We start from the raw sequence: 27,951 nt of genomic DNA on the forward strand, positions 1-27,951 counted from the left end.
GAGGGAAAGAATCTCAGCTTGTGTTAAAAGACTTTGTGGCACAACTAAAAAAAGATCCCGAAAGGAAATTTTAGTGGTAAACACATATCTAGATAGACTCTTTCAAGAATATCAGTCGAATATTGCACCGGATATTGAAAACAAATTCTGGGTTCGGGTTATTTTTTTTGAGAACATAATTTAGAGAGTTCGACTGTAAAGTAAAAATCTTAAAAAGACAACCTCCCGTTGATTACTTTCACAAAATGTTAGGTGGTTTCAAGATTTCCAAAAGCCTTTCACAATATTAATACGGCAAGTAAAATGCATGCTATATTTTTATTACTCGAAATATTCCACATAGCTTCACATTAAATAGAAGAGGGAGTTGTTATTCTATACAAAATCAGATTCTAGGGGTTATAATTACATAATTTAGTATGAAAGAAATCTGATAATAGGCTGCTAGAAGCTGTCGACTGTAAAAAGTAATAAACAAAAATGAATATAAAAGTTTTAAATAAACAAACAAACAAAATACCAAACCAGAACGTTTGGGGCTTAAAACCCTTCTTCAGCCAACAACAAAAAAACAATAAAGACAAATTCATTACTAAATTCCAGATAGACGACAGAGATATTTTTTAGGTCCACGTTCCGTGTTTGGTATTTTGTTATTTTTTGAAGCTGTTATATTCATTTTTGTTTACTACTTTTTACAATGAAAAAATTGTTCATATCCCATTTCTAGCATGACGTGATGAAAAACTCAGTTTTGGCGTTGATGTTATTTTAAATATACAATTCCTCATTTTGGTCTATTGCAAAATGATCAGTTGATGACCCTGGAATCAGAATTTTGAATAGGATTGTGAAAGATGGGGCATATCTCCAGACAGTATTCCTCTTGTTTTCTACGATGGTGTCGATCACAAAACACCCTGCCCCAAAGAATTTCGATATAAGGAATGAAAAAAAGTTCTGCTGGTCACCAAATTAACGCCATTTCCATCGAATGGTTTCATTTCACTCTCATTCTTTTATCTGTTTCTTGTAAAAAACGCTATTATACACAGATTTTCAGATTTATATTTTGCACAAATGCTTGTTTTCCATCTAAATTTCACATTCCAATTTCTAGGAGCAATTTTATGTCTTAGGCTAATCTGAAAAAAAAAATACATTTTTCAAATTTTGGCCAGAAAACTCATCCTTCATAATGTATCGATTGATTAAAATGACCCTCATCCTGTCAAAGAGTTTAACTCTCTCCTTACCAGCCATTTTCAGGATTTTCCCCAAAACTTCACACCAAACTAACACAAAAATATATTTTTTATTTCTCAAAAACAATAGCAGTAGATATATCTAGTTCTTCCGATGCATGTTTTCTTTAGCAAGACATAGTCTACTCTACAACACACTGTTCATTTTCTTTAAATTTTATGATGTACAAAAGAAATTTGAGTAAAAAAAATGTTGGTTGTATCGTAACGAATGTGACGATTTTCCTATAGTTGATAAGGAGAGCGTTAAAGCCAGGGACTGAAATCTTTGATATTTGAAGGACGAGACATTAGGCCAAAATTTGAAAAATGTATCTTTTCAGAGAACGGCTGTCGTCTTTCCAATTCTCTGGTTTAAGAATTTTGACAAGACATGAAGATAACGTTTTCTGATAATAAAGAAAAAAATTTTTTTTTCAGTTTACGACAGACATGCGCTTGTTGCTTAATTCGTCCGATGAAGGAAATACAATCTTCGTTCTCAAACATAATATAACATGTTGTTTATTTCAGTTGTGACAAAATCCTCCTAAAAATTACCCAGGATTCACTCGTAAAAATCAAATAAAGTTTTTTATTATCGGAATTTCTCCTGTGGTAGATGCGTAAGACGAATCTCTCCATTTCATGTCTTATGACTTTTTGATTGAGCAATGCTAAAAAGTCTTATGACAGCAATACGCAATGTACTGGTAATGAAGCTGGTTACTTTCCGTGAAACAATGATGTCCAGTTGAACCAAGATTTAGTTTGAACTGCTCATTAAGTGAATTATAGATTAATTAAATAACAACACAAGGCATATCCACGAGCATACACAACAGTTCTTCTTCACACCGAATTTGCATATAGCGTGATCCATGATATCACTGTAATATTCAGGGGGTTTATAATACACGATCATACTGGTGGATAACGATCATTGACCAAAAGAACACAACATATCACAATACTTCAAGGCAATTGTACAATACACTCATTTAAGCTAGGGATATCCTATATTTCAATGCCTGTCTCCAGAAAGGTGCAGAGAATTCTGGATAAAAAGTGTCTGTGGCTGAACATAGTCTCTGATGCGGGACTTGGTTTGAAGGTCATATCAAAAACCGAACCTACTCCCAACACACGTTACCCACCACCTCAAACTGGAATTATGTTGGAGTGAACAAAATTAGGATCATTTTGATTTCAAGGATAACATGATTAGATATATCTAGACACACTGTTTTTTTTAAAATGCGAATAGTTAATATGATGGTTGATCGATCACTCAAATTGAATCAAAATCGGCTCATTGTTTACTCCGACATATTACCGGACTAAGACGGTGGTTAACAAATGCAGTTTATGTGATGTCATAAAAAAACTAAATGATGCCTTTTTAACAAAAGATGTTACAAAGATAATGATCCTGGATATGTCGTTAACGCGTACATATTGATAGAGAAATAAATAATGATAGGATAATATATAAGAATCAAGTGGACTTCGATGTTTTAATGAATTGAGCTGGTAATGTTTTGATGCCATTTACTATGGACTGAGGTTGACAAAGTCAAAATCGATAATACTTTCATTTGTTTAGACTGTGGCGATCAACATTTCATTTAGTCGAATCTGTAATCTTTTTGTTGAACAAATCATAAGCCCACAATTTACCATTCATAAATACTTTGAGGAACACCATTCATGGGGCAGCGGTACGGTCTTTGCTTTGAACCCAAAATGTACAGAGTTCGACTACCCGCAGCGCTGTGTGACCTTGAGCAAGTCATCTAGCCTTAGCCCATTTTGCAGCGCTGCACTGCGACTGACGCCTGGATTATTCCAGTCATCCCTTGGAATAGACCTTAAAGAAAAATAAATCCCCCTAGGGAAGAATAAAGGGAACTATTTTGGGAATTATCATATATTTCTCTACGGGGCATAAAAAATTCCAGTTACGAAATTGTCAAAGTCAGACCTAACATTCGATTTCCAGCATCTTTTTCACCACGACATGATGATATCGTTTTGTGACAATGGCTCACATCATAATTTATCGATTTTATATTACTATTATCATTAAACAAGATGGAGGAAACAAAATATTATATCATATTTATAATATATACATGCCGAATGTCTTCGCAATTTACCACTACTGTCACATAGGCGTCTCAGGTTTGTCCACAATCCCTAGCTTCATACCCAACCACCTACACTTTGTCTTTACATCCTCTTGTACAAGATTGAAACACATAGCGATAAGAGACAGGCCCAGGACGAGGTAGAGGGCGCATAGAACTAATTTTTCCTCGCCGCTCCACGCGTTCGTCTCCATTCCCGGCACGATATCTCCAAAACCGATGGTGGAAAGTGTGATGAAACAAAAGTATGATCCTGTCAAGATGTCCCATTTCTCCCACATAGAGAACAACATGGCCCCGGCGAAGATGTAGGCGGCTATAAGTAGTAAACATAGCGACGTCGGGACGTGTATCACCTCCTTTGGTTTGTCCGACTCTTCTTTCTCACTTGTTATCATTGTCCTGGTTTGAGGAGAGATTACAAAGAACAATTTAGCCGAGAATAATAAAATATTATAGGTCATCGAATGTTCTAAATAGTACACCTGTGTGTATTACATGATGCTTATACGGTGTTATGTTGGCTAGAATAACGATAAATATTGAATTGTAAGCTTCAATTTATTAGACGAAGACAGATACTGTGGACGTTTCGGGTTTACCCTTTATCAACAAAACAGGATGAATGAAACACTACACTCGAATGAGATAATGTGATTGTGGCGTTGTTAAGGTGAATAAACAAAAACATTGATGTTGGCTAGAAAAAACCCAAGCATTTGTATAGTGCAATATCCACTAATATGTGCTCAAATCGAAATGGGTATCCAAGAAAAACAATACAGGATGACACATAAAGGGACAACGCTGTTAGCTTATGTCATTCTTGAAATGTGTCTAGCAATATTATAAAAGTGCTGTGAAACTTATAAGGGCCTGCCAGTAAACTTTACGTTGCTCAGAGTGAGACTCAAGCCAAAGTCAGAATACTAAACTCGTTTGCAAACACAACTCAAAACCACTTTGATCTGAGGAGGTGACTAACGTCTTCAGTTAGAGAAATGCTTCATTTTAATGACTTGACCGCCCATCTCCTTACCAACTATAAGAAAGTCGTCACATTCGTTACGATGTAACCAATCATTTTCTTATTCTCATTTCTATTGTACATTACACATTGTAAAGATTTTTTTTTGGTTTAAGTTATAACAAAAAATTGACTTTATATTGTAAAGTCCATTTTGGTGAACAATGCGTACTTGTTTTGGGGAAATTTCTTTAAATTGCTGGTAATGAAATAGTTAAGCTGTATTCATTTTTTCACGATTAGCAGCTGTGCCAGGAAAATGTGAAATATTATCAAACTCTGCCAGTGGTATATTGTGCGCCTATATTGTGGTCTTGTGGTATGACACTCGCTTTCTGATCGGAAGATCATGGGTTCGAGCCTCGCTCAACGCATAGTTGAGTCCTTGGAAAAGACTTTTTACTCATTTTCCCTTACCGCACGCATGTGTAAAATGAGTACCTGGTCGTTAACAATGTTGTTTCTGTCTGAAAAAATGTAATATCGCCTAATAGGCGTCATGTCCCGTACTACATGTTAAGTATGGCTGTTGGCCAGGGACCCCTTGTAAAGCGCCCTGAGCACGTTAAGTGGATATTGCGCTATATAAAAAGCTCAATCTTTTTTAAAATTATTATTATATTGAAGAAAATCACAAGCAAAACAATAATTATGTGAGAGTAGTAGATTGCATCAAAACGTGAAAATCTCTTACAACTCATCTTTAAAAAAAAATCAACAGGATACACACCTTCCCAATCCTTTCTCTAGATCTGGAGGGATTCTTCTTCGCCTTGGTTTGAACATTGTACAACAAAGACCACAGCACACTTTGCCGTAGAGCAACCGGAAGCCAGTAGCCATGACATCACCGATGTTCGTAAGACACAGAAGAGTGAGGGGGATGCCCACCACTGCGTAGCCAATAGTGACCAAGCGTCCTTCGGGCGTCTTGGGTGCTACATGACCATAACCTGGAATAAAAGACAAATTATGAGTAACTTTATATAGACTTCGAAGCGCCCGAGAACCATCAAGAAGAAATGGTTATTTATTCTCCACTGTAACGAATAGAAATCAACCCCAACTTTCATAGTTGTGGTTATAAATTCAATTTATAGCATCTAGTTCTTCCCGACATGATACAACTTTGAGACGATGTGTTAAAGTAGTATAACGTCGAGATGAACTAGGACCCCAAAGAGTAAATTTAACATTAACATTGTAAGAATTACGAGCTTAGAAATTTTTGGAATGTAAGACTTTGTATTTATTCTCCGTCATAATGACTATTGGTCCACCCATATCCCTAATTAATAACGAAAAAGATCTTGCAGACCTACACTGTCGTACTGTGGAAAAACCCATATTTAAAAAATTGGCCTAAAAACGTGTCCTTCAAATATCGATTGATTTAAATGACCCTCATCTTTGCAAACACTCTCAAACCTTGGACTTCGCGAAGGATAGAGACCAATGAGGGAATTCGTCAATATAATTAGAGAAGGTGCCGAGGCGTCCCAGTCAGTTGATTAGGTGGCGGACTGCAATAAGTCAAGTAAGTCATGGAGTTCAAAGGGTCATTAAGGATCATTTTATCAATCCATAGTTCAAACATTTTTATTTGGGCAGTATTTGATATTTCTTGCATATTTTGTTTCTAAGGTTTGTGTTATTTCCTTCATCGCTAGATTAGACATTGTAAAGATTAGCTCACATTCATGATCACTCTATATCAAAAGGATCACTGTCCATTCTTCATACTTCTGGATTATTATTCAGCGTTTTATTGGATTTATTTCAACGGATAGGCCTATATTTGACACCTGTTTCTATTCTACTCGTGTTCTTTTACGTACCTTATTTCTATGTGTTGTTTAATATTCCGCTTAATTTGACTTAGTAACCTAAGCGAATGCTTTTTTTGTGGTTAAACTCCAATATTTTTATACAGAACTACTACTACTACTACTACTACTACTACTACTACTACTACTACTACTACTACTACTACTACTACTACTACTACTACTACTACTACTACTACTACTACTACTACTACTACTACTACTACTACTACTACTACTACTACTCTTCTTCTTCACTATACTACTACTACATACTACTACTAACTACTACTACTACACTACTACTACTACTACTACTACTACTACTACTACTACTAACTACTATACTACTACTACTACTACTACTACTACTACTACTACTACTACTACTACACTACTACTACTACTACTACTACTACATACTACTACACTACTATTACTATACTACTATCTACTACTACTACTACTACTATACTATATTATTATATTATTATATACTATATACTACTACTACTACTATTATTATTATTATTATTTATTATTATATTTATTATATTATATCATTATTATTATTATTATTATTATTATTATTATTATTATTATTATTATTATTATTATAATTATTATATTATTATTATTATTATTATTATTATTATTAAATTATTATTATTATTAATTATTATTTTATTATAATTATTATATTACGTAAAATTTAGCTTTGGTTTATCAGGAAAAAGATGCGCAGATCAGTTCACAGGGGATGTAAGACAAGGGGATAGATAGATAGAAAGAAAGAAAGAAAGAAAGAGAGAGAGAGAGAGAGAGAGAGAGAGAGAGAGAGAGAGATGGAGAGATGGAGAGAGATAGATAGATATATATAGATAGATAGATAGATAGATAGAGAGAGAGAGAGAGAGAGAGAGAGAGAGAGAGAGAGAGAGATGGAGAGATGGAGAGAGATAGATAGATAGATATAGATATATAATATATATATATATATATGATAATATTATTAGAGAGAGAGAGAGAGAGAGAGAGAGAGAGAGAGAGAGAGAGAGAGAGAGGGAGAGAGAGAGCAGTGTGTCGTGTGTAGTAATTTATTTATTACTGAGTTGTGCTGTTAATCTCTCGAGAAATAAAACTTCACTTGCCGCGAGCAGACTCGAATGTTTTACGTGGCTTCCTGCCAATTACATTAAATGCGTTTTCCATTAACTTCAAATTTAAATTCAGATATAGATTCCATAATATTTAAATGTGATATGTCTCAGATATGAAAAGTTTATGGAACATGCCAGTCGGAAGTGATTGTTCATCAAAACATGCCAGATAATGATATTTGTTTCTTACAATTAAAACCGCAAAACAATGGTGACTTTAGTCCATCAACAATATTTTTCTGTTTTGCTATGAAGTGAGTATCACAAAATAAAAGTATCATCATACTTATTTGTGACCGATCGTCTCAAAATGGTATTTCGTCGGAAATGAATTGAACACAGAAAAGTGAATTTATAACAAAAATGTCAAGAAATACGAATTGTGAGATTTTTGCAATGTAAAAACTTATTATTTATTCTCCATTGTAACGAATAGAAATTAACCCCAACCTTCATAGTTGTGGTTTTAAATTCAATTTATAGCATCTAGTTCTTCCCGACGTGATACAGCTTTGAGACGATGTGTCAAAGTAGTATAGATAGAACGAAGTTGACGTCACTCGTGTATTTGTTATTGTTTTTTGCCATCCGCGTTTATGAGTAATAATCAGAGACACATTGGCTTCAAAACCTATCCGGGGTTCGGATGAACAAATCAAATGACGAATTTCCGGCTTTCTAGCGAAACGAAACCATCCGGGTCTCTATAATCTGATGCTGAATAAGTAATTTTTACCACCACAATTGAAGAGCACATACGAGTCGACAAATGATCGTCTTGGTTCAACATTGTTAAATTTTACTGCTTTTTGCTTTGGTTTTAATGATTTCAATACATTTTAAATTGAAAATAAAAACTACTTAAAGCGAAATCGTATGAAACAGGAACGGATATGTGAAGCGTTCAATAACGACTGGGATATTTTTGACTTGTTTTGAAACACATCACAATGAAAGAATAGAGTTCATTTATTTATTGTTGATAGGAGCTGTATAATCCAGACTATACAAGTTCAAGGTTGCACAGAGTTTTGTGTGTTGTTCCGTTATATTTCTGGAGCTTGTATTTTGTGAGCTTCTTAGCCAAGCGCATATTATCTATAAGGTCGGGATGAACAAGGACCCCAATAATGACTAGAAATCAACCCCTAGAGCGGCTATGTGGTCTAGTGGTATGGCACTCGCTTTCGGATCGGAAGGTCCTGGGTTCGAGCCTCGCTCGGCGCATAGCTGAGTCCTTGGAAAAGGCTCTTTACTCACATTCTGTCACCGTAATCAGGTGAAAAATGAGTACCTGGCGTTAACAGCATTGTCTGTGTCCGAAATTTTTTTTTGTAATATCACCTAACAGGCGTTATGCCTCGTTCCACATGTTAAGTGTTACTGTTGGTTAAGGGCCCTTAGTAAAGCGCTTTGAACACGTTTAGTGGATATTGCTCTTTATACATGCTCTATTTGATATAAATGCTCTATTTTAAAAAAAACTAATCCCGTCAAAATACCGTTTTGAGACGATGGGTCACATAACATAATGATATGGGACTCACCAGCTCCAGTGGTAGGTAGGGTTTTTGTATTGACATCTACAAAGTCCTTAATAAAACAATCGGATAACTCGGCAAGAAATCAAAGTGACTGTTATCGTCGAAACAGTGCAAAATTAATAACAAATATTTGTATATGATTTATCTCCGTTGTCCATCAGTTAATTTCCTTTGTAACTGAAATGTCGGCTTTAATAACGCTTTTAAGGACAAGTAGGCTATCCCAGATTTGACTGTTTTGGGAAAAACATTGAAGATTTCGATCCCATAAAATGTTCAAATACTCGAATACTATTCAATATTTATTTTTAAAACTTTCTGTGTGGAATGATAAGTGTACTAATATTATGCCATGGTATTATTTTTTCTATTATCACAACCATTTGGAATCCTTTTGAAAAGGCATGTTAATAACAAACAATAATGATTTTAAAAAAAAGAAAACGTGTCGCCTACCGTATCAAAACGGTATTATGTCGGCTTGATTTGGATACGAAAAATGAATTATGGTAAAAAAATATATCAGACCAGGATTGCTTTATCATGTTTTACTGGGGGAAATGAACACAACGAAAACTAAAATGTTACATTTCTGTTCATTTAAATCTTAAATTCACTTTTTTGGCGGACGGCACAAAGTTGAGTCCTTCGAAGACTTATTTTTCCTCAATTATCACAATACTTAGGTGTTGAAAGAGTATAACATGGCTAGAAACAGTATTTTTTCTGTCGAAAAGAAATCATGATAGTTCAGTACAAGAGACAAATGATTTACATATTCAATGTTGCTGTTGATTTGAGACTCATTGTACAAAACTTTGAGCATATTAGTGGATGTTTAGTGTTAAGTTTAGTAGTCCTTCAGTACCATTAGGGTACCTATCTCGGTTTCTATGACGTGAAACGCATGATAGATATTGCTTGATGATACCCTTTGCATAGGACGCTAGTCTATCGCAAATTACTTTCCGCCGGATCAAACAGACCTAGCTACCCACTCATTGCTGGATGGACACGTGAGGGGGGGGGGTGTGGAGGGGAGGGGGTCAGAAAAAACCCCATCTCGACTTCACCAGGAATTGATCTCGGTCCCTTTGCGTGTGAAGCGAGTGCTCTACCAACTGAGCTACCGGGACCTCCTTAGTGGATATTGCGCGACAGAAAAGCTCACGTTTTTTTGAAATTTCTTTGCAAGATGTTGCCGTCATACAAAGAGAAGAAATCAGTGACTCAGAAGCTAATTGTTTGATGTATGATGTAATTTGGTGTTTATCTTTCTAAGACAATCTGGGAACAGGTGATGTTGCCTTCGTCAGTTTCTAGTATAAATGTTTGGAGGAAAGCTTGACGGATGTGATGTATTTTTAGCTATTGTAGAAATCCCCCAGCTTTTCCAATCTTTCACGTTGCGATTAAGATTGGACACTGTGGCTTCAAAACATATCCGGGGTTCGGATGAACAATCAATTGACGAATTTCCGGGTTTCTAGCGAAATCATCCGGGTCTCTATAATCTGAATACGTAATTTTTACCATCACAATTGAAGAGCACTTGCGAGTCGATAAATATATTATCGTCTTGGTTCAACATTGTTAAATCTTACTGCTTTTTGCTTTGGTTTTAGAATATTCCCAAAAAACAATGCGCACATAATATTTTGAATTATCAGACCTGCAAATGAGTAGACCTTGACCACAAAGGATAACTTAAATCAAGAGAAGTGGAAGTTTTTAAAGGGCCATCACTCTTAATTAGTATAATAGAGTGAGCATCAAATTTAGAGAAAGAAAATAAAATGATTTCAATAGATACATTTAAAATTCAAAATAAAAATTACTAAAAGCGAAATCGTATAAAACAGGTAGATACGGATATGTGAAGCGTTCAATAACGACTGGGATATTTTCGCCTTGTTTTGAAACACATCACAATGAAAGAATAAAGTTCAATTATTAATTGTTGATTTATTTCATTAAAAACGAAGCTCGCTTTTGTGTTTTCTCGTCCTTTACCAAATATGCTTTTTGCGAAGTTTTGTAATATCTTATTTCGTGAGTTACAATAATCTTCTAATGTATTTATGTGTAATCTATATGACAATGCTGCTTGAGCTATTAATACTACTACTACCACGACTACTACTACTCCTCCTCTTCCTCCTCCTACAACAACTACTACTACTAATGTTACTAGTACTACTACTACTACTACTACTACTACTACTACTACTACTACTACTACTACTACTACTACTACTACTACTACTACTACTTCAACTATTACTACTACTACTACTACTACTACTACTACTACTACTACTACTACTACTACTACTACTACTACTTCAACTATTACTATTACTAGTACTACTACTACTACTACTATTACTACTACTACTACTACTACTACTACTACTACTACTACTACTGCTACTACTAGTGTTACTACTACTACTACTACTACTACTACTACTACTACTACTACTACTATTACTACTACTACTACTACTATTACTACTACTACTACTACTACTACTACTACTACTACTACTACTACTACTACTACCAGCTGCTGCTACTTCTATCATCTCTTAATTGATAAAAGAAGATGCTTAATATTAAGGCCCAGCAATTTGACATCACAAAATGTTTCTTGGAAACTTTTGGCTGGATGCCCCATATGCTCTCATTTGCAGGTCTCATACCTAAAAAATTCTTTGGGCTCACTGTTGTAATGGAAATGCTTTCAAACCGACACCGAGTAGTGTCCATTACAACATTGCAATTTTAAGCCTATAATCGCGTTCGGTTATCAGATCTACAAATATGTGCACCCTACCAATAACGAATGCAAATCGCAAAACATTATATTGAAATATTATACACTCCCTCCCGCTATAGACCTTTTATAGTCGTCCTTGGCTTGTTCATGTTTCCCATGGGCAATCTTCAACCCCTCCTGCCGTTTTAACTACAGGTATAATAAATACACGGTACTCAAAGGCCATCTAAATTATGATACACTAAGTGGATTTTGGCACGACCTCATCGTACTTCACAGAAAATCCAAAGACAATAGGTAAGATGCCTCTGATTAGACACAGATGCTATACTTACCATAACCGAGTTGTGCCAAAGTCTGTCAACAAAAACCTGACAGACAATAAATACTCTTGTACCATACCATTAACCCAACGTATGGCTTGCCTACCAGACACGCGAGTACTTTGTTGGTGAACTACATCATAATATACTATATAATATATTGTTATGTTTGAGGGGAATTAGCTTGAATCACTTAACAACATTCCTCCCTGATGAGCCCATCTATCTACGAGCGAATGGGTGCAACAGCGATGTAGGAGAAAAAAAATCCCAAACGAGGTGAGAATACTAAATAATATAATATTGTTACATATTCTGACGTACTCTGACAGAATTCATTTTCTTCACATTGGTCCGAAATGATTTACTTCCAAAGTCGATCGATTAAAATGACCTTGAACTTATTAAAACTGTCTCCAATGTGCGACTCAACGAAGTCTATGGTTTCAGATTTTATTTCAGAAGTCAAGGGTCATAATATTGAGAAGATACACTACCATGGGTCTCGGCACGAGCGTGGAAAGACCACGTCATTCCTGCATCTTGTTGACCTTCAGTCATAAAGACATCTTGAAGAAGAAGAAGAAGAAGAAGAAGAAGAAGAAGAAGAAGAAGAAGAAGAAGAAGAAGATGATGATGATGATGATGATGATGATGATGATGAAGAGAAGAAGATAATAGAGGTTTTCCAGCAAAAATGATTTAAAAATGTGTTCGGTCAGAGGCCCTGTTGTCTGCATACCTATATGTTTCGTATTGCATCCAATTATGTCCGACAAGAAGCATTGCTGCTACTTAAGATGCAGTTGGGTTTATTTTGATATTATCAAGCCTTTTCCTCCCCATACACAAACCCACACACACACACACACACATACACACACAGACACACAAACGCACAAAACTCTACGCACTTAAAAATGATTTTAATAATTATATTTAAAAAAGATCTCGCGCGCCCACCACACAAGCCGAATCTTGTAAAATACCAAATGCGTTACATAAGATTTATTTCATAAAGCCAGTAGAGACGGGATTTATCTAGGTATCTATACCGATAAATGAACAGTAACAATTACTCGCTATCCCATGGATAGTACACTAGTCTCTTATAAAACATTATCCGCTCGACCGTATGGGTCAATCAATCCAATCATCAATGGGTTGGCAGACAAAACTTTGTGCAAAATTCCTTTCCTAATGGCGTTCCTCCGAAATGCTGAGTTGCCACCTCGAACCCGAAGAGCAATTTTATGACATTGTTTTGTGAGCCCAAGACTCTACAGCTCCACCCCACTAATCATGTTATAAAAAAAATCATAGTGAGACATACCGAAAGAAACTTTGAGGTGGTATTATTTATTATTTATTTTATAACTTGTTATTACTCATTACATCACAAGTTTTATCCAGTATTTTCAACCTTTAACTTATTTTTTACTTATTTATATCTTGGGCCATAGTTATTCTTCCAGTAGTAGTAGTAGTAGTAGTAGTAGTAGTAGTAGTAGTAGTAGTGGTAGTCGTATTAGTATTAGTAGTAGTAGTAGTAGCAGTAGCAGTAGTAGTAGTAGCAGCAGTATAAGTGGTAGTAGTAGTAGTAGTAGTAGTAGTAGTAGTAGTAGTAGTATAGTATAGTAGTAGTAGTAGTAGTAGTAGTAGTAGTAGTAGTAGTGGTAGTAGTAGTAGTAGTAGTAGTAGCAGTAATAGTGGTTGTAGTAGTAGTAGTAGTAGTAGTAATTGTTGTAATAGTTCTAGTAGTATTCAAAGTTGTAGAAAGAAGTTGATCGTTTGCGTTACTATGTGGCCGAAGTATCATTTCTATTTCTACTGTCTCTTACCAATGGTAGTTGTGACGGTGATTGCATAGAGCAAAGAACTTGCAAAGCTCCAAACTCCCTCATTGCTGCCCATTTTCTCTGTGCCGTCCCAGCCCTGATCCTTGGTGGCGTGGTGGATGTCCGCCTGGTATTTCAGGAGTGTTGAGTTGACCAAAGACGTTAGGTTGTCCACGCCCTCTTCAGATTTCTCCAATTCTATAGCCATCGAGATTATTTGGCTAAGAACTTGAGTTCTTTTCGTCTGTTACGAATGGTAAATGAAAAATGTGTTAGATTTTAAGCGATTTGGATTATAAGTGGGGGACTATGTGGTCTTGTGGTATGACACACGCTTTTGGGTCGGAAGGTTCTGGGTTTGAGCCTCGCTCTGCGCATAGTTGAATCCTTGGAAAAGGCTCTTTACTCACATTCTCTCACCGTACTCAGGTGTAAAATGAGTACCTGGCGTCAACAGCGTTGTCTCCGTCGAAAAAAAATAAAATAATATCGCCTAAAGGCGTCAGGTCTCGTTCTACATGTTACGTGTTGCTGTTGGCCAGGGACCTCTTGTAAAGCTCTTTGAGCACGTTTAGTGGATATTGCGCTATATAAAAGAAAACTTTTGGGGTACGTATAGATTGAACTTGATTTTCAATTAATTCTCTACGCTTGCTGTGAATATTGCTTAAATATAAGCTGCATTTCAAGTGACTTCTCTTGCCATGCAAAATATCATTTCTATATTTCTATAATTATCTTGTACATCATTAAAATAATAGATCGTTTTTGCTTTTATATGCGTCTGTTAAAAGACCAGTCCTCCATGGCAAAGAAATAAAAGAAAAACAAAAAACACCCCCTCCCCCCAAAAAAAAATGTCTCCCAAAACAGAGAAAAAAAATCATCGGACAGACAAACAAAAATAAAACAAAATCCAAAACAAAACCAAACAAACAAAAAACCCAAACCAACCACCCCCCCCCCCTTTCCACTAAATTACAACCACAAAGCCAACAAAAAGAAACAAAACCTTCCATTTTTTAACTTTGAGGAAATAATAAAAATTGAGGATGTCTTTTTATAGGGGAATATTTCATTTTTATTTGAATACAGAAATATATTCGATTTTAATATTAATATACCAATGCTTACAATTATCCATTTCCAATTGAACAGAACTTCCATAATCTATACGTTTCACGGAAATGTTAATGAATTCCGGAGAGGGTATATTCGCATTCGACCTCTATAACAATATGTAGTCTGTTTCTCCTGCGGATTGTATGTAACGTTCAATTATCTAATGAGGAATGTTATTCCATTCTTCTGCGAATATCACAAAGATAACAACAATAGTCTCCCGTTTCTGTCTCGATAATGGCGTCAAACCGTCCTACGAGTGCATGATTGGTCAGAGGTCAGGAGAGCGTCTTGGACGGCCAAGGGCTGGCCTCGAATTTTTGTTTCACTAAAATGTTTACGGCTGACTGCTGCAGACATGCCGCAGGGAAAACGTTTAGGTCTTTGTGATGATTCATCGTAATAGGCTTCAACAGCTCTATCGGAACAATGGCGGACGTCCTTATGAAATATTTCTCCGACGGGCATAAAAGTGTATCCAGAGGAGAAAAACATTATAAATCTGATCATGTTTTTACTTTTATACATTCTGATCACATGACAAGTGAAAAAGTTCTAGCCAGCATGAAGAATAAAAAGTACCGTTTTTCTTTGTTTTGAACCAAGCTGCTCGTTGCTGGGCGGACGTGACATCAGGCTATTGAATCCAATATAACAACGAGGTTCTTTTTTTAAAAAACTATCGGCAAATCTCCTGTGTTCATATACAAATGAAATATTCCTAACTTTAAAAAACTTCTGTTCTTTCTTCATTTTGTTGTTGCTTAATTATATATATATATATATATATATATATATATATATATATATATATATATATATATATATATATATATATATATATATATATATTATTTTTAAAAAAATGCATTTCTTTTTATATTGACAAGAATATTGATGATTTCAAAATTGTTTTAAACCTAAATCTTAATTAAGTTTTCTATATAAAAATATTTTGAATTAAAGGATTAATATAATTTACTCCCCCCCCCCCCCCCCAACGCTCAAACAAAACCTCAAAGAAAACGAAAATAGGAGAAAAAAAACCAACCCAAAAGAAACAAGCAAAAGAGTAATTCAGCAGCAAATAGGTCAAATTTTGGTTAATTAATCACGGTGATCTGATCAATCCAGAGGATGCATGGAGAATTACTTTGTCAAAATGCCAAACTGAAATAACATAGAAAAACTATTCAAGATTTAAACTAATTGGAACCCGATTGCAATTAATAAAAACCGTCAATTAATTATTTGTGCTAGGCAGTTTGTTAGGCCAATTAGTTTGGAAGCCAAATGACGACAGATTTGTTTTAGAGACACGTAGCAAAACAACGGAGAAACATAGAGAGGAAAAAAAAAACACCCCAAAACCTTCATTTAAACGTTAAAAAGGGTCCCTGACCAATAATAGCAACACGTAAAATGTAGAACGAGATATAATGGCTGTTCGGAGAATTACAAATTATCCGACAGAGGCAACGCTGTCGACGGCCAGGTACTCATTTTACACCTGAGTACGGTGAGAGAATATGAGTGAAGAGACTTTTCCAAGGACTCAACTATGCGCCGAGCGAAGCTCGCATCCAGGATCTTACGATCCGAAAGCGAGTGTCACACCACAAGACCACATAGCCGCACAGATTACTGTTAGTTCTGATGCGTTCCAGATAAATCTATCAAAACCCTCTTAAACGGTTCTTTATAGAAATGTATAAATGTATCATTTTAATTTTCATAATATCATTATCCACTTACTATAATATCAGTCTTGACAGCTGTTTTTGCATGAGATTCCAAAGCTTGGAAGATGAAGCCACCCATGATAGTGTAGGCCACAACAAGAGAGCATAGTCCAATATGGGAGAAAAGAAAAGCCACGAATCTCTTACAGTAACTGACACACTTCCGCCTTCTTTCCCGCATCGTACTCTCCCTCCTTTGCCTCAACCTTCTGGTAGCTGTAGGTGGCAGAGGCGGAAGCGGCTCCTCACTTTGGACCGGTTCATTGGAGGAAATCTCATCAAACCGAATTTGCTTTTTCGAATAATCTAAAGAAAACTCTGGCTCGAAGTATTCAGCGTCTAAAATATCGGTCTCTCTGCTGACTTCCAGTTTGCTCAAATTGATCTCGTTTTCTATCGTCATGAAAGTGTCACTCGGAGTGTCAGGCTCTACTTTGTCCTCCTCTTCTTCTACATTCTTGCCAGCAGCTATTTCTTTCTTCTCTCTCTTTTTCTCTCTGTACTTTGCAATGCGGTTTTTTAAAAGAATGACAGCTGAGAGTGAAAGTGGCTTGGATTTGGATGGCGTAGGCTTGGCGTTCGTTTCTTTAACCGGACTTGACGACTTTTCGCGTTTTGGAGCATCTGATACTTTAACATCGTCTCTTTTTGATGGACCAGCAGATAAAGCTATGTTTGAATTATCAGATTCTTGCGAGATTGGAGCATCAAGTCGTAATATCAAGTCATTGTCATTGGTAGCTGTTGAAGGAGGAGTCATATATGGTCCCTCACCTGTACTCGGTGTTGAAGGACTGACGCTTGTTGAAGGAAGTTCTCTTGCTTCTTTTTTGTTTACGGTGTCCTCGGTCACTATTGGTTTTAAAAATACTGACTGTTTCTTTCTTCTTCCCAAAATACCCTTAGGCTTCTTACTGGATTCTATCTTAGAAGAAATAAGATCGTCGAGGAGCCATGGTGGTGTTTGGCATTCTTTGTCCTCAAGAGTTACAGGTTTAGATTCGTGTTTTATTTCATCTATATTTTCATTTTGTTGGATATCTGTCGATTCTTTCAACACGCGTTCAGAACTTACTGGTATTTCTGGTTTCGGTTCCTCATTATCCTTTTTAGTGACTGATATTTTTCTCTTTTCTTCATTTTTCTTTGCTATAATCGACTGATTATTGAGGCAGTCCACCAAGCTGTTTATATTTTTAGACATTGGGGCATTTTCTTGAAGTTCCAGTCCTGATATAAGATATGATGGTGTTTGATTAATTTGAGGCTCAGACTGGCTGTCTTTATTTTGTTTGGAATCTTGGAAATTTGATCCAATGTTTTTGTCTCCTGGTGTTTTAGATGATGGCGATGCCATTGGATGGAGTTCATTAAGTTTCTTGGAACCCGCTTCTAAATAAGGATCTTTATTTTCTTTATCGATACTTTGAATAGGAGAGGAATTAGTGAAAACTTCCTCCTTAGGTAATGATATTGGTTGGAATGATGTAGAGTGTATCATTTCTTCAGGGATTTGAGTTTTTGGAATTCTTTGTTTTTGAGGTTGAAATGACGGTTTGGGACTCTCTTGAAGATTTCCCGCAACGAACGAATACAATTTTCTCGAGCGTAAAGGAGAGAAATTACGACGGTAGATTGTTTGAGCTGTTGTGCCCATGACGGGCACTGGTTTCGTATCTCCTGATTTTTCTTCCCTAGAGCCAGTTGTTTCTGAAGTATAATGTTGGCCCAACGTCTTTCCATCAGAATGAGTCAGAGTTGCAGTACTAGTTACAGAAACTGTGTCACCATCTGCGTCCTTCTTTAGCTTGGACAAGTTGTCATCAGGAGTTTGGAGATTTCCCAAAGATAAGTCTGAAAGAGTTTCCACACTACCTACAGGTGTCTTAGATTGGTTTGAAGGATCTCCTAAAAATGCTCCTGAGTAATTCTTTGGGGGTGTTGTGTGCCTTTTATCTGTAACATCACTCGATGATCTCTTTAGCTTGGTTTTAGCCTTTCTAACATCATATGTTTCATAGGGTTTTCCTAACATTCGTGAATATGAAGGAAGTGTTGCGTTTGGAGACATTTTCTTTCCGCTCTCAACATCATAAACATCAATTTCAGGCAATAGAATGTTTTTCCCTGCATTATTTTCTATGACACTAGATAAATACTTTTCGAGCATTTCTGGATGAACATATGATTTATGTTTATGACCCTCAGATACAAGATCTTCAGGAGGTGTTGAAAATGCTGAATTGTCATTTTCATCTTCATCGTCATCGTCATCATCAGGAACACTTTCGTCATCGTCAACATATCCCTGGTCTGATGATCTATGAGATGACGTCATAGATGTGACCCTGGAAGATGCCCCTGAGCTTTGACCACTCTCTCTAAAAGGAATTAAAAATGAGGGAGGTGATTCTGTTTTTGCTATCGGATGGTCTTGCTGCCATGTGGGTTTTTTGGATTGAGTCGTGGAGGCAGGGGAAGTGGTCGCGCTGTCTGCATGAGTAGGCTCAGATGAATGCAAGTTGGGTTTGTTGTCACTTTCATTATTGTCATGGGATAGAGAGTTTAGAGAATAATCAGGGCTAATGTATTGAGAATGTGCATCTATGTCTGTAGATCCAATTTCTACATTTTGTATATTTGTAGGGGTTTCTGTTGTATTGTCTTCCGATGATCTATTTTGTATGGACGATTCTACCTCCTGGTCTTTGTTTTCACTATGTACGCTTGTACCTTTTTCACTATCGTAGCTGAAAGCATGGGGGAAATTTTGTTTAAGTTCAAGAAGTTTTTCCATAGACGATTTCTCCTGCCTTTTGGGTGACTGAAGAGTAGCAGAATCTGGACTAAGGCGTTGTTGCCCTAAAACAACCACACCACTATCTTGACTTGTTTCCATTACATGGTCAGGAGGATGTTGGAGGCGGTCAGTAACGTTATCATTTGTAAAACCAAATAAGTCATTTTTGTTGACGCCATCTTCATCAAAATGTCGAGAAGACGCTCCCACATTATAAAGAGGAGGAGACATATTAGGGGAAATGTTAGAGGAATGCTGAGCTGTGAGCGATGGATACCTACCGCCCCGTGGAAGAGTATGGGGAGTGGTGAGGGCTGGTGATTGGTCTCCAGAATCCAATGCAGATAGAGACAGGTTGGATGTCGACGCAGTTTGTGAAAGATTCTGATCCATGTCGTTGAAGGAGACATATTCACGTCTACGACGAGGTAGTGACTCTGATCTTCTCTCTAGCTGTTCTTTGGCCACTTCCTTAAGAGTCATGTGCTGAAGACGGTCTCGGGGTTGTGCCGTGGGGGAAAACTCTCTAAACGGAGAGGGACGTTTCAGATTGGATTTGAGCGGTGGTGACAAATTATCTTCAGCTTTCTGTTGTTGTCTCTTTTTTAAATCCTCAGCACTCACATGTCTTTTTTCTTTTCTGCGAGGATTTTCAGACACATTCATTTCTTCCTCGCCTTCCACTCTCTTTGCACCACCTCTTTCTTTTCTAAGGTCTGTCTCCGACTTGCATCTTTTCTTTCTCCGAAACAGACTCGAGAAACGACTTCTGGAACCACTTCGGGATCTTGGCATGGAATGTTGACGTTCATGATTACCATCACTTTCACCTTTTGCTTCAACACCTACTCCCACTTCCTCCGTTTTCTCCAATCTTTCCGGCTCTTTCGGACTCGCTCCGACAGAGTTTGAATCCGGTGTTTCCAAAACCACATGTTTACTTTCAAACTGGTTAGGTTGAAGTTCCTGTTTGGATTTCTTTTTCTTTGATTTCTTACTGGCCGCCGCCTTTTTCTTTCGTGTAGATTTTGTGCTTTTAGCATCCAATGAATCTTTTTCATGTTGTGAGGGGTGTTCATCGTTGTCTTGTTCCATATTTATCCCTCAACAAGCCACTTATTTAAAGTGGTATTTGGATCAGATCTCGTGTCCGGCATCGCTTGTGACAAATCTATTTGATTGGCAAGCCATTTTAATTACGGTTTTATGAAGATTCCTGTAATTGTAATGGTTGCCAAGCAATTTGCAGATAATCCAACACAGAGTCGGGTCTTGAATTTCCCTTGATCTGTAGATGAAAGAGGATGAGAATAATTATGAGATGTTACTTTATTATAAACAAATAATAAAGATGTAATTGTTCATTATATTAGGGTTCCAATGTCGATATAAAATGTATACAGTTATACAAATCCTGTTTGGGATCCCGAGAGCTGAGTTAATAGCTTTACACCAGCCTTACAAATAGAATCGGTATCCGTCCCAGGTTCGGGGAATATATTTTGAACCATTCTGTCCACCACCCAGCATTCATCTTGTAATTTGGTTGGTAATAACTAGTGGGGGGGGGGGGGGGGGGGGGGGGGGGGGCGCTGTTTGCGATAGACTGTAACGAGGAATGAATAACATTGAATATAAGAAATTGGAAAAAAGAACTAAATACCAAACACGGAACGTTTTGGCCTTAAAATCCTTCTTCAGACAATTACAAAATCAATAAAAACATTAATACTTCACTTACAATCTAGACGTACGACAGAGAGATACCTGGCACGTCTTGACCGCCTGTCTGGATTCTAAGTGATGTATTAACTTTTATATTGTATTTGTTATTGGCTGAAGAAGGGTTTTGAACCCGAAACGTTCCATGTTTGGTAATTTGTTCTTTTTCGAAGCTGTTATATTCATTTTTATTTATGACTGTTTACTGTTATCTGTGCGCTAAAAAACAAAAACAAAACCAAAACAAACAAAAACAAAAAAAAAAAACAACCAAAAAAAACAAAACAAAACAAAAAAAAGAACACGCTGCTCATTAACCTTAGACAGATTCCATTTTTTCGGCTATGTGATCAAGTGGTTTGGCACTCGCCTTCGGATCGGAAGGTCCGAGGTTCGAGTCCCTCACTGAGCAGCATATAGTTGATTTCATGAATAAGGCTCTTTATTTAAATTTTCTCACCGTACTCAGGGAGACCCGAAATATCCACATAATTTATCTTAGTAAATTGAATTTAAGTTTCTGTTTCATTTTATGAATGTTATTATCTAGGTGTCATAACTATTGATGTTGTCGTCTCAATTATCGATATCGAGGCACTTAACAGTGTTAGGTTAAGATTAAAAATCGGCTCTTCCTCGTAAACAAAACACCTGGATTCTCTTGTCGTCTCACCTTTTATTCAACATCACGTGCACAACTCACGCAACGCTAAATATCTTTCTGTAACAAACTCCTAACATTCAACTTCTTTAATCAGTAAACTGACGTAATATGGAAAAAAACTCATATTTAAAGATTTGGCCAGAAAACTCGTCATTCAAATATCGGTCGATTTAAATGGCCCTCATATTGGCAAAAACTCTCAAACGTGGAACTTGCAAAGTCCCAGGTTTGAGAGTTTTGCCAAGATTGAGGGTCATTTAAATTGATGGATAAAATTTGAAGGCCGAGTTTTCTGGCCAAAGTTTTAAATATGAGTTTTTTTTCAGAGTACGGCATTTAACTGATTAAAATAAAAACTTACACAAGATGCAAATAGAATTTAAAAGGTTAAGACGCACGATGGCCAGGATGTATAGGCATAAAACCAATAAATTAAATAATACCTATACACGCTTGACATGTAACAGCTCCCATACTCTTTCTGACTGGATAAATTCGTGGGAGGTAGAACGTTCGAAGAGCCACCACTTAAACCATAGATATGTGGCCCACCGTCCGTGTTCGGGAGCGTGTAGAGTACAATAAGACTCCAAGAATTCAATACAAAGTGAATTATAGGCTAGAATTATAATATTTGAAACTTAAGGTGTTTGCGAGACTATCTCCGTTCGTAGCAATAGAGCATAACTAACAATAGTCAAATGGGATGAAAGCTTCAATTTAATTAATATAATTAAAGAAGACAATTAATGTGGACGTTTTGGATTTCCCCTTTTCCAACAAAACGCAAAGACTCAAACGCTGAAGATGAATCTTCGATAATGAACTCGAAGCTTCCATTTCATTTAACCATTCATATTGTTCATTATTTTTTCGAGCTTACAGCAGCAACATTGGCATCATCAATATAGCCTATGATTTTTAAAAGAAATTATCAGTCTTTTGAACTCCAACTCATTTTTTCTTATCCGGTACACCTCGACCCAATACCGATTTGACACGGATGGTCACATATGGCGTTTGCTGAACTCGCAGAAGGGAGAGGGAATAGGTTCATCTGCATAGACACAGCACCTGAATTATGAGCTGGCCGCCCACCCGTACATACAAACATTTGCTGGGATCCAAAATTACTCTTTTATTGTAGTAGCTTGCAACATTAAAAGAAGGTTTTACTGTCCGGAAAGCCAGAGGTCCCACCTGTTTTTGAGTCATCGAGTACGTTTTTTCTCTCCTACCACACACATTGGGGCTCACGAAAGCTCAGTTGTAGTACTCGTCTCATAATAAAAGGAATAGGTATCGACCCGGTGTTCAAGCGACGATTTTTTTTCTTCAGATAGAGATCCATCTTTTCGCCCAGCAGTGCTTGGATACATATGTCTGTGTGAAGTTGTGGAAGGTAATTTTCGATGGACAAAGTAAGCCCTATCCAAAGAGAAGTAAGCAATTATTGTGCCTGTTTAATGCTACAGGAACCGGGATATACTCTGGCCTCATAGTTCTGAAGACAGAACTACCACCAATAGTGATGGAAATATCTTCTGCCTTATCACTTAATAAATATGATTTTGATATTTTAAAATATATTAGTCACGTCTTTAATCTTTAGTGTCATGTATTTGCAACAGGGCCCGACGGGCTCATCACTGCAAATGTTCAGTTACAGTCTATTCAAAACGGATAACAGACACAGATTACTTTGACGAGCGAGTGGATTCAAAACTATTTTGAAAGTTTTCAAGCATTCAACGTCCGTTATGTCCGGTGGCAGGCCATTCCAGTCATCTATTGTTCGAGGGAAAAAGCTGTGTTTGTATGTGTTTGTTCTTGTAAATGGTTATAATAAATATTGTGATGCAATGTATCTACACGTAGCGTACCTATCTGCTTTGCTTTCTATGTAGTTTTGGATGATAATGGGTGCATGTGGGTCGTTGTTAGTTTTGTGTAAGGTGATAATACGGGATACCAGCGCAGGTTTTTCAACATACAAAGACATAGGGATTAGAGTGAAAATGGACCAAAGCCTGAGGCGGAAAGGTACCATTTATTAATATCAAGTAAAATTTTTAAAAGGAACAGTCTAAATTTATTAGCGCTTATATGTCTTTTCTCACGATTAACCAATTAAATGCCATGGTCTGGAAATATAGATATTTAAAATTTGGCCAGAAAACTCGTCCTTCAAATTTCGATCGATTTAAATGACCCTCATCTTGGCCAAGACTCTCAAACCTGGGACTTCACTCTTGGCAAAGACTCTCAAACAGGAGTCTTCGCTCTTGGCAAAGACTCGCTCTCGAACCTGGGACTTTGTCAAGGTCCAGGCTTGAGTCTTTACCAAGATGAGGGTCATCAAAGCAATCGGTATTTGAAGGACGAGCATTCTGACCAAATCTTAAAATACGTGTTTTCTCCAGAGTACGTCAGTTATCTGGTTTAATGTCATGTTGTGTAAAGTCTGACAATTTGAAATTAAATAATTAATCAATCCTTTTCTTCTTTTTTTTTCCCAACCCATTGGGGAAATTTGTCTCTGGGGTCTATTCCATGATCCAAGGGAAGACTCGAATAACCCAAGCGTCAGCCGCAGTGCAGCGCCGCAAATTGAGCTAGGGCGAGGTGACTTGCTCAAGGCCACACAGCGCAGCGGCCTGTAATCGAACTCGGTACCTTTCGGGTACGAAGCAAAGACCGCACCGCTGAGCCACGCTACCCCTACAGGTAATCAACAGCACTCTGTGACACGATGAGAAATTAATGATTTTGATGAACTCGCCCTACTCCACAAGTGGGTTCAACTCATAGCCTGACAGCAATAAAAGATTCTCGTCAATATAGAAGACTATGACCACCGAAATGCAATGAACAGCGGCTTGTACTCAATATTTCTACCTATTGGTTCGCTTGGTTCCTTAAACGCTACTAACGACAAGTTACTTTCACTTTCTTTTGATGACCGTGTCCTTGTATTGTGACGTAATTCTTCGATCATGTTTCGAGCTTATGAGAACTATGCCATCGGATCAATAGCTTAGTTGTTAGATCATTCGCTTCATACGCAATGGAACCTAGATTGATCCCGGGTAAAGCAGAGGTTATTTGTCGATCCCCTCCCCCTTCCATGGTACAGTGAATGGGTGCCTGTATCTGTTAGATCTGGCGGAAAGTACTTTGAGATAGATAGTTGCTATCGTCTAACAGAAACAGAAACAGGAATACAATCCGGTTCGATAGACATATGGCTCAGAAGGTTGAATCAATCATATTCCAATTTTGGCTCTATTGATAAATCCACCAAGCTCCTGTTTTCGACAAGCATAATGTTTCGGAGAAACCCTTTTTTTAAAAAAGAAAAAGGTAAAAAAAAAGAGTGCGATTCAAACCAACGACCTCCCTCCCTGTCGATAAATATAACACTACCCCATCGGTACCTACATTTCTATCTTCCTTTTATCTACAACGCACTATTTTAATTACCAGAAACTAGGGCGAGTTTGATATCAAAACAGTCTCGCATAACGTTGCGTCTTTCACCATCCCTGGTTAGACAAAATATCAATTTCACTAGACCTTTAAGAATGGCATCCATTGTGAACCACATAACACAACCACAGGCATTCTTTGCACTCTTTTGGAAATATCATTACAAGACCCCTTAAAAATGATTCAGAGCCATTAGACACACGGAGCGGGAGTTTATCCCGGTTTCTTTAGCGTGAGACGAACAATAGCAATTATTATTGTAGCCCTTTGGATAGGACGCTAGTCTATCGCAATGGACTTTCCGGGTGATCTAACAGACCCAGCTACCCAATCACTGCTTGGTGGAAAGAGAGGTCAGATTTTTTTAAAGAGTGCTCTACCAACTGAACAATCTGGACCTCCCTGACTAGATTTTGATGAATGGTATCATTGTGACCCACATACAAATCATTATTTTTTGCGAATTGGAACTTAAAATCATAAAGTAGTTTTTCGAGCATAGTTCGTGACCTACCAACTGAAAACGGTTTCATGTCGTAATTTTAGATGCTAAAAATTGAATGAATATCTTGCCATAAGTATGAAAGTGGTCATGCTAGCTCAGTTTGTAGACCACTCACTTCACACGCAAAGTGACGAAGATCGATTTCGAATGAAGTCGAAGTTTTTTTCCACCCCCGCCCCCCCCCCTTCCCCCATACCCACACAGCAGTGATTGGGTAGCTGGGTCTGTAGATCTGGCGGAAAGTAAACAAGAAAAAAAAATAACAAGAAACAAAAAAAAATACAACAGTACACCCCAAAACAAAAAAACACAAAAGCTCCCCTCTCCCCCCCCCCCAGCCCCCCCAAAATCCAGCATAAACACTGACTTCCATACCCTCACCCCCCCCCCCTCCCCCAATCCACCTTTCCCCCACCCCGACATTCAAACGTTATCAGCCTCCATAGTAAAAAATTCTAAAATTCTAGATTCAATTCACTTGTTAGGTGAGACGTGTCAGAGTTTTTAAAAGAAAATCTATAATGATAAAAACGGCGCACCAATTCCAACGCGAGAGCTGTTTTTATGATTAGAATACCTTCGATGCCGTGTTTCAATTTCCATCCGCAATAGGATTAAATAGTCTAATATCACGTCCGCCCAGCAACGAGCCACTTGGTTCTTAATAAAGAAAATCGGTACTTTTTATTATTCATGCTTGCTAGAACTTTTTCACATGTCATGTGCGTGATCAGAATGGATAAAAGTCAAAACATGATCAGATTTATAATGTTGTTCCCCTCTGGATACACTTTTATGCTAGTCAGAGAAGTATTTCATAAGGGCTTCCGCCATTGTTCCGATAGTTTAGAACCAGTTATTATATTACTATGCGAGAAAAGTGATGTCACGACTGTTGAAGCCTATTGAGCAAGACTAACTCTATCGTACTCTTGAAAAACACATATTTAGAAATTTGGCCAAAAAACTCGTCTTTCAAATATCGATCGATCTAAAATGACCATCGTCTTAGCAAAAACGTTCAAACCTGGGACTTCGCATATTTGGAGGACGAATTTTCTGGCCAAATTTCTAAATATGTGTTTTTCCAGAGGACGGCAGAAACTGCCAAACGAATCAAGTCTGTCTACCTGTTATAATATAATTGGTCTAGATATTATGACTCAAGTCTTACCACGCCAAAAGCAAAATACAAAGTATAGCAGACGGTATGACCCTCCTTTATTTAAAACTTGATTGATAGATGGAATACAATAAAGTGAATCATAAAGAATAAACGAACAATTATATCATTCACACACACACACATACACATACACACACACACACACACACACATATATATATATATATATATATATATATATATATATATATATATATATATATATAACGTATCAAGTATAATTGTGATCAACTATTACAATATTGTTTCGAACAAGCATTCGCTCTCATCAGGAAGTGCTCGAAACAATATTGTAGAAGTTGATCACAAGTAATACTTGAAATATTTTATAAATAGCTCCTTTTATTAAAAAGTTGAGCACTATTATTTCATGGTGTTCGTTTTTATTATATATATATATATATATATATATATATATATATATATATATAAAATGAATGTGTGTATGTGTGTGTGTATGTGTGTGTGAGTGTGTGTGTAAAGGTATTGAAAAATAAACAAGTCTTTTTCCATTCCATAACGATTTTGGCTTTGAGGAAAATCTGATCTTACCATTGTAATAGCAAATATATTACTAGTCGTCCGTCAACGCTTTGTAAACAAACTTTTCCTCCCTCATACATACGATTTTACTAAAAACAGATAATTCCTTTGGTCAAACCCTTAAATCAAATATCCAATCGGTGTATTTAAAAAAATATACTTTGATAAGAAATATAGGGAATGAGATTAGCGGAAGAGTAGGGTCCCTTGATTGGACGTCACCTTACAGAGAGAACGTCAAAATGGTTTTGCGCATGCGTGTCTCTCGTCCTCGCTTTCGGTGA

The 27,951-nt window shown here is 36.9% G+C and overlaps 1 protein-coding gene across 1 annotated transcript in view; it reads right to left on the reverse strand.

Annotated features, from left to right (window-relative positions):
• Positions 1-571: 571 nt before the first annotated feature.
• Positions 572-27,951, reverse strand: part of LOC144967227 (uncharacterized) — a 106,247-nt gene continuing 78,867 nt past the window's right edge. Inside the window, exons 3-6 of the mRNA XM_078904176.1 lie at positions 16,772-20,846; positions 13,898-14,138; positions 5,152-5,374; positions 572-3,796 (exon numbers count right to left, since the gene is read on the reverse strand). Of these exons, the coding sequence (XP_078760302.1) occupies positions 3,412-3,796; positions 5,152-5,374; positions 13,898-14,138; positions 16,772-20,653 (4,731 nt within the window). The 5' untranslated portion in view covers positions 20,654-20,846 and the 3' untranslated portion in view covers positions 572-3,411. The remainder of the gene's footprint in view (positions 3,797-5,151; positions 5,375-13,897; positions 14,139-16,771; positions 20,847-27,951) is intronic.

This window comes from Berghia stephanieae, chromosome 3 (assembly GCF_034508935.2).
Source record: "Berghia stephanieae isolate SIO BIC M18660-M18661 chromosome 3, UCSD_Bste_1.3, whole genome shotgun sequence".
NCBI lineage: Eukaryota > Metazoa > Mollusca > Gastropoda > Nudibranchia > Aeolidiidae > Berghia > Berghia stephanieae.